Source organism: Pelodiscus sinensis, chromosome 21 (assembly GCF_049634645.1).
Source record: "Pelodiscus sinensis isolate JC-2024 chromosome 21, ASM4963464v1, whole genome shotgun sequence".
NCBI classification, from domain to species: domain Eukaryota; kingdom Metazoa; phylum Chordata; order Testudines; family Trionychidae; genus Pelodiscus; species Pelodiscus sinensis.
Window position 1 is genome coordinate 25,551,046 of NC_134731.1, and position 14,745 is coordinate 25,565,790.

At 51.1% G+C, this 14,745-nt stretch overlaps 1 protein-coding gene across 3 annotated transcripts in view; it reads left to right on the forward strand.

Moving 5' to 3' along the window:
* ATP2A3 (ATPase sarcoplasmic/endoplasmic reticulum Ca2+ transporting 3) overlaps positions 1–14,745 on the forward strand; it is a 147,690-nt gene that overhangs the window by 119,521 nt on the left and 13,424 nt on the right. For 2 of the 3 annotated variants that reach the window (XM_075904374.1, XM_075904375.1), the window contains exons 13-21: positions 829–1,047; positions 1,905–2,240; positions 3,053–3,273; positions 4,367–4,569; positions 5,658–5,743; positions 7,144–7,277; positions 8,877–8,994; positions 9,397–9,514; positions 12,734–12,809. In XM_075904374.1, coding sequence (XP_075760489.1) covers positions 829–1,047; positions 1,905–2,240; positions 3,053–3,273; positions 4,367–4,569; positions 5,658–5,743; positions 7,144–7,277; positions 8,877–8,994; positions 9,397–9,514; positions 12,734–12,809 — 1,511 coding nt within the window. The remainder of the gene's footprint in view (positions 1–828; positions 1,048–1,904; positions 2,241–3,052; positions 3,274–4,366; positions 4,570–5,657; positions 5,744–7,143; positions 7,278–8,876; positions 8,995–9,396; positions 9,515–12,733; positions 12,810–14,745) is intronic. The other variant, XM_075904377.1, reaches the window with a different exon arrangement.

The window sequence follows — 14,745 nt, forward strand, 5'->3', positions numbered from 1 at the left end:
GGCAGCCTCAAAAGCAAAGCATTTCTTAAAGGGGCCACACTGCACGCTGTGTGTTTGTGTTTGCTCAACAACTTCGGTTTCGCCCCCTCCCCTTTTTTTTTCCTCAACAGAATTTTTTCCCCGTGTTTTTTTTGGGGGGAATGCGGGTGTTCGGTATTTTTTGTTAAACCATCTGGCAACCCTATCTGCCTCCTACCAGGATAAACCCGATCATTAAACTCATCAGGCTATGGCTACCGTGGCTGCTAGTGCTGATGCGCTGACAGGAGCTCGCTCGCCCGTTTACTTAATTACTCCAGCTCCCGTGAGAGGAGGGGCAGCTATCGGCAGGAGATGCTTTCCTGCCAACATAGCACTGCCCACTCCAGCAGGGCTCGACAATCTATGTAATCTACTTGCCCATGGCGAGTAGATTACGTCCCAGAAGAGCCGGGTTCGGGTGATCTGCGCATGCACAAAATGCCGGACAGTGCGGCTGGTGAGTGGGGCTCGCCGCGGCTCAGCGAGCCCTGCAGATCAGTGTAACTTGAGTGTCTTATTCACATCCCTGAATGGCATCACGCTGATGTGAGCTACAGGCCATACACCACCTCAGTTTCAGGATGGCGCCGTGTTTCGTGGGTTTGTCTTTTGAATCCATTGTCTCCTTTCCTGAGGGGTCCTGCGCTCCAGGATGTGTGGTCCTCAGTGACTGCAGCGTGCTCTGAATGCCCCGGGGGTTTGAAGTTGGCTGTGGTTGACAGGGAAGTTTTCGCTCCGTTGTGCTTTGCGCGGAAGCGAAGTGGCGCCGGTGGCTGAGAATGACTTTTGCACTTTTTGTTTCCACAGGGCGCCCCTGAAAGTGTGATCGAACGCTGCAACTACGTGCGCATCGGCACCACCCGGGTCCCCCTCACGCTCTCCACTAAGGAGAAGATCCTGTCCAAGATTCGGGAATGGGGGACTGGCATCGACACCCTGCGCTGCCTCGCTCTGGCCACCCGGGACAACCCCTCCAAGAAAGAGGAGATGCAGCTGGATGACTCAACCAAGTTCATTAACTATGAGGTGAGGAAGGATAAAAAGGGAACCCGCGTAAACCCAAACCACACCGTGGGCCACAAACAAACATGCTGCAGGCTGTCTGCGGCCCATGGGCTGCGTATTGAGTAGCCCTGGTCTGGACCATCCCTGATAGACATCTGTCCACCCTGCTCTTAAATATCTCCGGAGATGGAGATTCCACAACCTCCCTAGGCAATTTATTTGAGTGTTTAACCACCCTGACAGTTAGGAAGTTAACTTCTGGTGGTCAGAGATTTAGGGACATGCAGAGCCTGGGGATGCATCTTTGACCATCTTGGCTGATGGTCACTAAGGGACCTGTCCTTCATAAGCTCAACTAATTCTTTTTTGAACCCAGTTACATGTTTGGCCTCCGCAGCATCCTTGGGAATGAGTGCCGCTGCTTGGCGGCAGTGTGTGAAGAAGCCCTTCTCTGTTTCCTTGCAGCATGCAACCTGCTGAGCATGTGCTTGTGCGCTTTGCTGACCCTGGGTCTTTATGTGCTCCCAGGCAGCATGCAGATACCAAGGTTCTGGGCATGGCATAAGAACCTGACCAGAATGCAGTACATAGCAACCAGCTGCTGTGTCTCAACTGGCAGCTCCCTGCAGAAGAACAAAACAGGATTACAGCTGAATTATTTTAAATAGATAGTGATACTCTTTTGGCCTTGGTTGGGCTCCCATTAGAATTAATAGGAGTTTTGCCATTGGCTCTGGTGGGAACAAATTCCGGCCCTTAGAGAGGAAACTATGCCAGCATCTTTGTGAGGTAAATTAAAGACAGGAAGAACAACATGGCTGGGACCCTCAAAGGGAGGGGCATCATGAGCGTTAACATGTTTCCTCTTCTGCCCTCAGACTAACCTCACCTTCGTGGGCTGTGTGGGGATGCTGGACCCTCCCCGGAAGGAAGTGGTGTCATCCATTGAGATGTGCAAGAAAGCCGGCATCCGGGTCATCATGATCACCGGAGACAACAAAGGCACAGCAGTGGCCATCTGCCGGAGGATTGGGATCTTCTCGGAGAAGGAGGATGTGACAGACAAGGCCTACACCGGCAGGGAGTTTGATGATCTCCCCCCAGAGACTCAGCGGGATGCCTGCCGCTCGGCCCGTTGCTTCGCCCGCGTCGAACCTGCTCACAAGTCCAAGATAATCGAATATCTCCAGTCTTTCCATGAGATTACAGCTATGGTGAGTCACACACCGGGCCCCGCACGTGGGTTTACTCAGATTAATCATTTTGTAAGTGTCATCTCTACAGTCGAGAGCTGGGGGTGGGAGTCTGTACTGAGAGGTCACAGTCTGAGCTGAAGGGCGGGAATGTTGGTTGCCCTGCGTGGAGACACAATTTTGCGCCTCGTATGATTCACAAAGATGGCCCGCGGATATCTGTGCCTATGCACCGATCTGCAGGGCTCTAGTGTTGGTTTGGAGCAAGGGTCTGAGAGTCACACCTTCCGGATTCCATTCCCAGCTCTTCTGCTGACTCTGTCGCCTTGCGGAAGACACTTAAGTTTTCCCCACCAGTGGGGCGTAGCAATAGCTGCGTAGAGCTCTTGTGCAGCTGAACGTGAGCAGAGCACTTGAAAATGCACCATGGCAGTGCCAAGTGGTGGTGTTTAAAGAACTAAGTGATCGGGAGAAGTCCTGCCAACAAACACTTCTGAATAAATGCGACTCAGCCTTGATTCTCAGGCTGTCCACCTTCTGAGTGGGGTGTGATATTCCCCGCTCCTGCAGGTACGCCCACTGTAGCTTTCATCATGCTAGCATGCTGAAATCAGTAGTGTGGCCATGGGAGCATGGGTGTGTGGTGCACAGAGTGGCCACACAATATACACACTCGCCTGAGCCCTGTGGGTATCTGGCTGGCCCAGCTAGCCCATGCCACGATTTGCTGCTGCCTGTGCTGCTGATTTTTTACATGCTCTAGCCTCGGTTTCATGCTGAGACTGTTTCCTTCTATGAAGCATCCTTCAGTAAAACGCTCGTGCTTTATCCAGACAGGGGATGGAGTGAATGATGCCCCAGCCCTGAAAAAGGCGGAGATTGGCATTGCCATGGGCTCTGGCACAGCCGTGGCAAAATCAGCTGCTGAGATGGTGCTGTCTGACGACAACTTCTCCACCATCGTCTCTGCCGTGGAGGAGGGCAGAGCCATCTACAATAACATGAAGCAGTTCATCCGCTACCTCATCTCGTCTAATGTTGGAGAGGTCGTCTGGTAAGGGCTTCGGGGTCACGCCTCCCACTAGCATAGTATGCAGGAGGGAAAAAGATTGCCAGGACAGAAGGGTTTCTGATACTTAGAGATATAATCAGAGCCCTCTCCCAGTTGGTGTAAAAAGAGAGGGGCAGTGATGCCAGGTTGATTTACCTCAGCTGAGGATGTCCCAGCGACGCGCTGGGTCCTGAACTCTTCCCTGCAGTTCAAAGTGGCGGGGATACTCTCTTTGGTATTTCTATAAATTCAGCGGCTGCTACTGCAGAACCAGCCTTTACCTTGCGGCGGACTGGGACCCTCTGGCTGTCTTTTGTAGCATTTTCAATGCTGAGCACGATAGAGGAAGCACCGTGAGTCACTGCAGTAGGATCAAGTGCTGTGGGGTGGCAAATCTGCTGCTCCTTACTGTGACAAGTTATGTAGCTTGCTGTAAGTGCGACATTTTGAAATCCCAGTGTGGTGTTAATAGGCTCCACTAGGGTGTGTGCGCTGGCCAGGGCGACTTCCTTACAATATTCACAGCTTCTTTCATGGTGAACAATCCCCTGAAAAAGCGGCAAGGAGTCCTGTGGCACCTTATAGACTAACAGATGTATTGGAGCATAAGCTTTCGTGGGCAAAGACCCACTTCGCCAGATGCATGTAGTGGAAATTTCCTGACATCAATCTCCTGAAAGAGGCTTTTAGAACAAATCGGGGAGTTCTGCAGCAATCCTGGCCAGGCACTGATGGCTTGCAGAATTATCTCTGAAACCTGTGTCAGAAATTCAGCAGGGACGTCCGTGCTGGTGACAGCCAGCATCCCGAACAATGGCGATGTCATGCAATGGGCTCCTTATGCAAACTCGCGGTCAGGGCCTCCACGATCAAACTGCAAAGTTCACATCTGAGTTTCAGATTCCCTGATGCTGGGAGGTTTTTGAGTCCTGCAAGATCCAAATTTAGGTGTGGATTTGGAACTGCATCCGTGTTTAGGGGGCATTGGGACCCAGGATTTGGGATCACACTCCTCTCTAGTTGTACAAGTGCAATGCTTTGTCTCCCAGGAGTGTCTCTCACCTAACAAGGTTGTGTCTCTTTTTTTCACCGGAAGTATTTTCTTAACGGCAATCCTGGGCTTGCCTGAAGCGCTGATCCCAGTCCAGCTGCTGTGGGTGAACCTCGTGACAGACGGGCTACCCGCCACCGCTCTTGGATTCAACCCCCCTGACCTAGACATCATGGACAAGCTTCCCCGCAACGCAAGAGAACCCCTCATCAGCGGCTGGCTTTTCTTCCGCTACCTTGCTATTGGAGGTGAGAGGCCCTGGCTAGAGATGTAGCGCCAGGAATGGACCACGTGCCATGTATCACCTTGGCTTAAAACAGCTGCCAACAACTGTGTGTAGTGAGGTCTGGGTGCATTGCGGTACCCGGGAATGAGGGGGACTTACAGCGCAGAGAGGTGTAGCGGTGCCGAAGGAATAGCTATTCCTCATAACACAGTAGGACTTGGATACAACCAAATGTAGGCAGCTACTCAAGACTCCACCTCCTCTCTGTCCCAGTGCATTGGAAGGGTTTAATCAGCTCCAGCCTTTCTCAACATCAGGCAATAGCTGACAGAGGTACCGTTTTATCTTCGGTAGTCCTGCAGATGTGGTAGGTAGTGGGCACAGGGTGACTTTCTGGCCCGGGTGACAGGGCTAGCATGGGATCCTTGCAGTTGACTCTCTCTGCTAGGGACCATCTTTTTCTTCTGGCCAGGCTCCTAGTTTTTGCTACCTCAAGCCCCACCCGCCCATTATCTCCAGTTCTTTCCAGGCAAGGTAGCAGCATGAGAAGGCGTTGTGCATGGAGAGGGCAGGCAGGACCGAGAGCCCACGGCAGAGCTGGGATCAGACCTCAGGCAAGAGTGCAGAATGGGATGGGCAAGAGGGTGCCCATTTCCTTGGTCTGGGTGGATTTTTGTAGTGAAAGTTGGGCCTCGGGAAACAAATGGGAATGGTGGACTGGCAGGAAAGGTGCATGTCTGAGATCCAAGATCAGGGGAGTAGAACAGGTTAGGAGGTGAAGCTGTGGCCGTGCAAGGTGTGGGGAGAGGAGGAGGGTGGAAGGGTTTTCAGAATTCGTGCTCCAGCTGCTTAACAATCGGGGCTGGACTATGAGGCAGACCTCAGGGTGCACCATCTGGGTTCAGAGGGTCAAAACCATTCAGGTCACTTTTCCCAATTCGCTGCTCTTCCTCTAGCTGCAGGAGCAGCAAGAGCCACAGCCCTGCATCCAGCCCCAGGCAGCAGAACAGGGCTGGTGGTCCCTGGGCAAACCAGTAACACCGCGAGCAAGAAACAAGCATGAGTCCGGTCCTTACAGGGCCACACAATCTGCTCTCTCTTTGGTTGCAGTGTACGTTGGCTTGGCAACGGTGGGAGCAGCTACCTGGTGGTTCTTGTATGATGCTGAAGGGCCGCAAGTTACTTTCTACCAGTTGGTAAGTTGTGTCGGAGGGAGAAGGGAAGACTCTCTCACTCAACACCAGTGCAAACTCTAATGTCTCTGCTCCCCAGCATGGTCCCCGGAGGTTTTTTTTTTCCTGCGCATCTCTCTCTTTAAAAACATTTTGAAAGGTTCCCGAGTCACTACGGATACATCTACACAACAGCGTTATTTCGGAATAACCAATGTTATTCTGGAATAACGAAGAGTGCGCCTACGCAGCAAGCCGTTATTTCAATATAATGGCAAGCTGAGGGACTTCTTACTCCAATTCCAGTAACCCTCATTTCACGAAGAGCAAGGGAAGTCAAAGGAAGAGGGCTCTAACTCAGACTTCCTGCTGTGGAGTCAGCACCAAAAGCTGAGTTAAGCTATTTTGACTTCAGCTACACAGTTGACGCAGTTGCATAGCTTAAGTCAACATTTTCCCTGCTGTGTAGACGTACCCTAAAGGAAAATGTGTCAGCTGAAACAGCTGCAGAGGCTCCCGCCTGAGTGACATCCCACTCCCTTTAGCTGGTCAGCATGGTGGTGACTTCCCCTGAAGCAGCATCCGTGTAGTATCCCCAGGCAGGACGGCCCATAAGCATGCACCCCACACATGCTAGTGAGGAATCAGAGAGGCATTTGTCCGGAGCGCCACAGGAATTGTAGTTATTGTGTCTGATCGCTGCCACTCAGATCAGGTAGGGCGAAGGTATTTGGAGAAGGGGAAACTTCATCCTCGCTGCTTCAAGGCATCAGTTTTAGATCCCTTAAATAAGCAAATCTCTCAGTACTCTGTATGTTTTCGTGCATCTCATGCCAGACTGACTGTGCTGAAGACTGATTGACTGCTATTTGTGTTGAATTAACTCTTAGAAGCTCCAACCAAGGTTGGGGTCCGTTGTGCTTGGTGCTGTACAAACTGAAACAGCCAGTCCTTGTCTCAGAGATCTTCCATTCTGTATAGATAAGACATGCGAAGAGTGGGTGGGAAAGGGGAAGCTTTGCGAAGGGATAGTGCTGAGAGAAGAAGAGAAGCCACATTTCTTGACTTCACGTATGATTAATGCCAGTTGCAGAGACTGGTTGTTTTTTGGAATGGGGGGCACATGTTCCCTTGGTACTAAACTTTCACATAGGCTACTAAGGAGCTGTCATATGATCACAACTGACCTCGTAGATGGTCTGGATTCAAACCTGGAAGTAAATGGCTTCATGCCCTCTTACCAGTCCCCCGAGCCAAGACATTTTTAATAAAAGAGCTGATTGCAGTGTTGGTATTGACTGTACTGCTGAGTACTGTTTCGGTGCTGTACGTCGACAGCCCAGACTCCCAAAGGAGGAGCTCCGGGGTCTCCGCTGTCTTGCCACTTTTGCCTGCTTCATGCCTATTACTGTTTCTTCTGCCAGAGGAACTTCATGAAATGCACAGAGGACAACCCCATCTTTGAAGGCATTGACTGCGAAATCTTTGAGTCCCGTTACCCAACCACGATGGCTCTTTCGGTGCTGGTGACAATTGAGATGTGCAATGCTCTCAACAGGTACAGTACGTATGGCTGTATCAGGTCAAACATTCTGCCCTGATTAACAGTAGAACCAAGCAAACATGTCCCTCCCATTAGCAATGGCAATGGGAGACCTCCTAGAGGAGGATGTTTTGTCTGGCTTCTAGATCAGTGTTCTCGCAAATTTTTTCCATCCAGGGCGAAATAAATTTTGTTATGTGCACCAAGGCATATGCTGATGTGCACCACCAATAGAAAGGCTGTGGGCTCTACTGATGCTCTACTTGGTGCTCTACTGATCAGCCGGGCAGCACCTGAATCTCTCCTGGGTGGCTGTCCAAGTGCTCAGCTTGCAGGGAACACTGATCCAGATTGAGTTTGGGTTTGAACCGCTTAGGATTAAGAGTCAGGCTTATATGTGGCAATGCCAGGGCTGGCCTTGCCATGAGGAGAACTGAGGCAGCTGCCTCAGGTGCCAGACTGTGGAGGGGCGCCAGTAGGACCCAGAGAATTGAGACCTTTCAAAGTTTTGGCCCAAGTGAGGGGGCATGGAGGCATCATTTGAGCTCCCCACCTCAGATGCCAAAATGTTGTGGGCCGGCCCTAGGCAATGCTGGAATCTCACTTGCTCTTTTGGTAAATCTAGAAGCCAGAACCAGCAAATTATTCCCTTTGCCATTTTCACTCTGCCCCACGGTTGGGGTCCGGGCTTCTTGCTGGAGGTTCTGGTATTGACTGTACTGCTGAGTACTGTTTCGGTGCTGTACGTCGACAGCCCAGACTCCCAAAGGAGGAGCTCCGGGGTCTCCTCTGTCTTGCTATAAAGTCCAGTAATTGCTGTTACCCTCGTCCCTCCGTCTGGGTAGTGATGTCTTGCACGAAATTCACTTCAACATACGTCTCTCCAGAGCCTAGAAAACGTGGAAGGAGAATGGTTCATGGTAATGGCTAGATCGGGGTGGGCAATAATTTTTGGCCAGGGGCCACTTCAACAATTTTTGAAGTGGCCCCAGGCTGCCCCGAAGGGGTGGGGCCAGGATGCTTCTGGGCTTCAGATCATGATTGGTCTGGGGGTAGGGGTGCTCCCCCTTCCCACTAGGCACCCATGCCCCTGGCAGGATGGGAAGAGGCTTTGCATGCTTCCTTCGCCCTGCCCTGCGCAGGCATGTGGCACTTTGAAGTGCCACATGTTCCTCACAGGGTGGGGGGAGGGCGGAGGAAACTTCGTGCAGCTCCCCCACCCCCAGGCCAATCAGGGCGTGGGGGCGGGGGAGCGCATGATGTCTCCTCCCGCCCCGCGAGCAGCACATGGCACTTCAAAGCGCTGCATGCTCCTGGCAGGGCAGGAGGAAGCTTCACGCACTCCCCAGACCCTAATTGGCCTGGGGGCGGGGGTGTGGCAGGGCCTCCATGGGCCGGATCGACCCGCTTGGTGGGCTGGATTGGGCCCGCAGAGGCCCTTTTGCTCACCCCGGGGCTAGATAATCCTTTTCCTTGGAGGAGGCTTTTATGCAAAGCACATTTCTACTGGCGAGGTGGCCTGGCGGGTATATTGACTGGCCCAAAGTGTATCTGTAAGGCCAAGGGGTATTTCATCGGTCGTGCGATCTAACACCCACCCTCCCGCTCTCGCAGTGTGTCGGAAAACCAGTCTCTGCTGAGGATGCCGCCGTGGCTCAACCTCTGGCTGCTGGGGGCCATTGTCATGTCCATGACCCTGCACTTTGTGATTCTCTACGTGAAGCCCATGCCTGTAAGTGGTGCCGCGCGCAGGGCTGGGCGTGGGACAAGCTAGCTCCTTTGGATGTTTCCCTTCCCGAGTGTTTGCTGACTTCCCGGCCCAAAAGGGCTTCCAGGATTGAGCCTTGAGATTCAGAAGGAAAAGGGCCTGGGAGTTGGAAGTCTCGGGTGTGCGGGGGAATTGCTGGGTGACCTTCCGAAGTTCCTTCCTCCCTTTGTCCATCTGCCAAGTGACGGTAATGATAGATACTGTCCCTTGCCGAGTACAAGCCGTAATGAAGCCCTTCTCTTTGCACATGTGCTATTCTCCGGAAGGCCTGGTCCCTTGCACATCCATAGGAACCAAAATGGGTCTCATTGTTTGCTTCTCTCTCTAGCCCCCCTTCTCTGTTAATACATTTTTCCTGCCTTGCAGCTGATCTTCCAGGTGACCCCCCTGAGCGGGCCGCAGTGGGTGGTTGTAATGAAAATTTCCCTGCCTGTTATCCTACTCGATGAAGGACTCAAGTACCTTTCCCGGAACCACCTAGAGGGTGAGCATCCTCTGCAGAGTAACTGCTGACCGAGTCTCGACCATGGCGCTTGCTTTGTGCTGCTTTGTGCTTTCAGGCACATGTCATTTCGCATCTCTGCTGAAGCTGATTGGCCCATGCATATGCAGTCAGACTTTCCCTCCAGCGTGGCATATTGCAAAGGATCTGGACTTACCTATTTTTTTTTATTAACCAGTTACAGTGATTGACACCAAAATCTTGTAGTGCAGTGGTTCCCAACCTTTTCTCTAGTGCGGACCCTTAATCGCCCCCCCCCCCCCCCAAACTGTTTGTGGACCCCCATCAAAGCCAATTCTAACCATAATTCTAGTAGTCAGTGGAGTATTTTCTCAATTTTTGTTTACTTATGTCTGTTCGATTAGACATTCCACTTGAGGATGCTTCACTCTGCTCATCAGTCTCCTTTCTCTTCAGCAAGCCTGATTTCAGCCCCAGATCCGTGTTGATGTATGGCTAACGTTTGTATGCTTCTAACCACCACGATCAGTTCGTCACACAAAGGCCCCATGACATAGATTTTTGGATCGCAATTAATAACATTATTGGAAGATATTTAATTTAAAAAAATGGATTGTAACTTTGCAATTTATGTAAAACTTATTTTCTATGATCATTTTTATTTTATTTTTCCACGGACCCACTGCAATACCCTCGCGGACCCCCAGTTGGGAGCCACTGTTGGTAGTGAGTTATGAACTGGACCACAATAAATTGGAACAGCCTCTCCATTGTCTATCCAAACTGCAGCCCTGTCTCCTGTTTAAGGCTTGATCCAACTCCCGTTGAATGTATCCATTGACTTCAGTGGGAATTGGATCAGCCCTCTTTAAAAACTTTTCTTTTGGTCTGTCTCCCCCAAAAGTGGTACAGTCCTGTTTGCATTTTCTGCTGTATATCCAAGAGGTGCTGAGCCTCTGAAACTCTTACTTTGGTGGGAGTTGCATGCTCATCACCTCCCAGAACATGGCCCTCGTGTTGTAAACAGGAAATGTTGCATAGATCTCATCCTGCGCCAGTTACCTCAACTGAAGGAGTCCCAATGTCTTTGGTAGTAGCAGGTTTGTGGCCTGTGCTCTAAATTGCAGCTCACACTTAGAGCTCTAGGAATGCTATTTCATATGCTACTATAGTCTTCTTCTTGTACTGAAATAGCACAATGAAGATTCTCAACATCCTAACTTAGATCTTTCTTTTCTTTTCTTGACCAACACTGTACTCGTGGAATATTTCAGGCAGTAGCCTTCAAAACTCTGCCCTGCTACTTTCCTGCCCTCACCCTGAGCAGATCTGTGGGGTTTGTTCCTTAATTAGTTAATTCATATTCTCCAGATGCTGGCACTAAATCAGAATCTGGGCTCTGACATTTAAAATGGCTGGGACTGGTGTAGACAAATGGCGCCTGCTTTTTAAAGTAAGTTTACCCAACACAGCAATGTTGGCAGGAGGAACAGAGACATCAAGATGGGATCCTGTCCCGTTGATTCTTCTTCTTCAGAATTTCCTGGACAGGAAGGAGGCCTGATGGGTTCTGGCTGTCACCTCCAAAAGGAGGGAGCCTCGGCGGCCAATCCCAGGTTACTTTTGCTTCTCCTCTTCATTGTTGGCCGGCCTGAACGTTGCTTTTCTTATCATGGGTGAGTGGCACTTGACTTGTTCTTTCTTCTTCCTGGGTAGATTCTTTGACCATATTAACTATCATTCCATTGTGAGCAGCACATGTCCAGGGTGCCTTTCTTTGTACTTCCTCCATTTCACCCCTGAAGATAGGGCTCTTCTGCCCAGTTGGTTTCCTTGGGATTATAATAATTAGAGGACAACTTGGTCACTTGGCAAAGACAAGAATGTGCCTTCTGAGATGGTGCTTATGGAAAGCTACTTTTTGGAAAGCCTTTGCTACCATCTGGTTTGTATGGCTTTTATACACTGACACCTGATCAGTGTGGCTGCCCAGATGTCTCTGAGGCCCTCCGGAACTCTTATTTTTGGGGACGATCCACAAGACACACAGACCCCAGCTGGTCTTTCTTCAGCCTGCAAACTCACGCTGAACTGAGTTTTGTTTCATCAACAATCTTCTGACTTACAAACTCTGCACATTTTAATATGGAAATATCCAATGGGGAACCCCATTGTGCTATTTTTTAGAGTCCTTTTTAGGACAGAACCACCCTTTACGATTGCCAAGAACCGAAAGTACATACAGGTCATCTCAGAGTGCCTGTGTGTGTGGCTTTTAACGGCTACACGTTCCCCTGGGCTTGTGTTTTACTTGGTGACTGTCAGATCTGTCGGGTCACGCCGTTGCAGCTGCTTGCAACGGAGTGATTCAGAGCTAGTCAGGTAACCCACGCACCAGAAATAAAGATCAGCAGATTTTTTGGTAAGAGCCAGTATCGTTTTCAACAGGGGTGACTTGCTGACAAACCACTGGCTCTCGGACACTTGTACAGCCAGGGACCAGTGACACCAGCCCTGTGCAAGTGCACTGGCAAACGGGAAGATGAAGGTTGGGTGCTCTCCACCACCCACTGCATGAGCGGTTGCCCTACGGCCTGGCAATTCAAAGGGGCCTGAGGCTCCTGGTTGCTGGAGTCCCAACTGCGGTAGCAGTTGAACCCCCAGGCCCTTTAAATCACCCCTGGAGTGCCGCACCGCATGCTCTGGGCAGCTCTGAGGGCTGGCTGCCCTTGGCTCCGCCCCTTCCCCCCAAGGCTGTGCCTCGTCTCGGAGAGCAGAGCCACCCCCCACACACACCTTGCCCAGGGGCCTGTGGAGGCTGATGGCACCCCAGGCTTGGGGGACTTGGTTCATTGCCCAGGCTCTGCCAGAGGCTCTTTCTGTTACCCTCATCTCCCCAGGTGGGCACTGGCTGCTACTGCACTACAGGCAACAATTTCCAGAAGTGACTGGGGCAGCTGCTGGTCCCACCTGCCATGCTTCCAGCCCATCCCTTTGTCCGCACCGTGTGCCGCGGAGCCGCATCGTTGCTAATGCTGATTTCTGTGAATGGCCTTTGTCTGAACACTGCGTCATGATTTCTTGCCACTATTTAATCACAGCAAGAGAACAAAATCATACCAGCCTCTGCTTCAATTGTCATGCTTTAAAACAACCACACTCCTGCGTTTACACCTCCTAATTCCTCTGAATCTGTTTTAAAACCCAATCCTTAAATCTAGCCTTGTCATTTTTCACCAGGAATTCTCAGGACAGTCAGACACACGTGGAGCGGGGAACACCAGCTGAAAACCTGCAGGAGTCCAGATCAAACAGGGTTGGCTCTGTTGTGTGTTGTCCCTGTCCATCATGTTCCTGTGCCAGACTCTTCTGTGTGCTGTGGTGACCTGGTTGTACAGCCTCTAGGTGGACCCTCTGAACGGCACAGGCCCCACTCTGGAAAATGTCCAGCAATTGTTTAGTCTGTAGGAGAAGAGGATCAAACACTATTTGCAGTTCTGTGGTGAATCGCAGAACGACGCTGTGCTCTAGATTAGAAAAACATGCGTGTGAGTTGTGAAGCGGGGGGCATGATCAGAGATTCTCACAACTAAAATACAGTTAGACCTCCCTGGTCCTGCACCCTGGGACCTGAGGTTGACCGATCCTGAATGAGGGAATTTGTTGGACCCAGAAAAGGTCAATTCTGGCTCCTTGCAGCTGGCCTCCAGGCTCTCCTGGGGGGACACTAGTCTCCTGGCTGGGCTCCTCTGCTAGCCACGAACCCCAGGTTTCCCCTCCCAGCTGCTGACCCCGCTGTCAGCCTTGGCCACCAGGCTCTGCTCCCGGCCATTGGCCCTCCTGCCACTGGCCCACCAGCTCAGCTGTGCTCACAGCCTGGCTGAACCCCCAGCCCAGCTGTGCTCCTGGCCACCAGACCCCCGGCTGAACTCCCAGCCCCGGTCAGGCTACCAGCCCATATGCCTCCTGGCTCCTCTCCTGACTTCAGCTGCCAGGGCTTTCTGGCCCGGCAATATCAGGACCAGGGATGTTTCTGGTCCGGCAAGTTTTCAAATGTATTTATCACACCACTGCGGACGGGTCTGGTGTCAAGCAGCGGCCTCGCTCCACTGACCTCAGTTTATATCAGCTCGTGATCTGGCCTCAAGGTCGGCGTTCTCAGGAAGGCTCCACTCCGCAACCAGGGTCACGTTAGGCGGCGCGGGAGCTGAGCGCTGTTTGTAATTTACTCCTTATGCTGGAGCCAGGAGAGCTAAGCTCTCTAGTCCCAATGGCCCCCGTTGTGGGTGCTGACAGAGCAGAGTTCTGGCTTGCCAGGGGAGGCCGGCTAAAGGAGGTTTAGCATCCTGAAAGGAGGAAACTCTTCCAGCCATAGGGAGCTGCAGGAGGAATCCTTACTGGACTGAGCTGCGTAAGACCATTACTTCTAAGAACGCTCATTGGGCCATATTTTCCCTTTTCCAAGTGTCCCTGAGTCTCTTGAGTGGCTTTCTCTGCTTAAAAAAAAAATCATTAGCCGCAGAAGTGCAGGCACCAAGTTGGAACAAACACATTGGTGCAACCTCTGGAGGCTGAGAGAGTCACCCCAAAGGCTCGACCTCGTGCTTCATAGCTAAGGAGTCACTTCTGAGAATGTAGGAACTGATGGACCAGAACCGTGCAGTGAGCCGTCTGGACCAGTACCTTTTCTGGTAGTGGTCAGCACCAGATACTTCAGAAGGAGTGGATCCTTATGGAATCATTTGCCTATAAGGGGAGCTACTTTTAAGCCTCAGTGAGATCATGGGTGATGTATTGTTTTGAGCATAAAGGTTTTTTCTCTCCCCTACCGTGTAATTTTCAAAGGCACTTGAAAGAGCTGAGCCCCTACTTCCCATAGGTGATCAGTGGGAGTTAAGAACTTTTGAAAATCTCACTCATATTTTTCACACTATATAATGTAAGTACAGCTCCTCTCATTACCCACATAAATGTCCAGACCTTGTTTAGAATCTTATTAAATTCATGGACTAATCGTATCGTGTGGCAATGAGTTCCACTGATACATGCTTTGTGTGGGGGAGGGGGGAGAAGTGCTTTCTTTGATCAGTTTTACATTTGTTTCCTTTCTGTTTGACTGAATGTGTCATTCTTATACTAGGAGAAAGCATGGACAGGGCAATTTCCCCTGTCATCTCTGTAACCCTCATTATTTTAGATCCCTCTATCATATCTCCCTTTGCTCACCTCCCGTCTCAACTAAGAATTCCTGA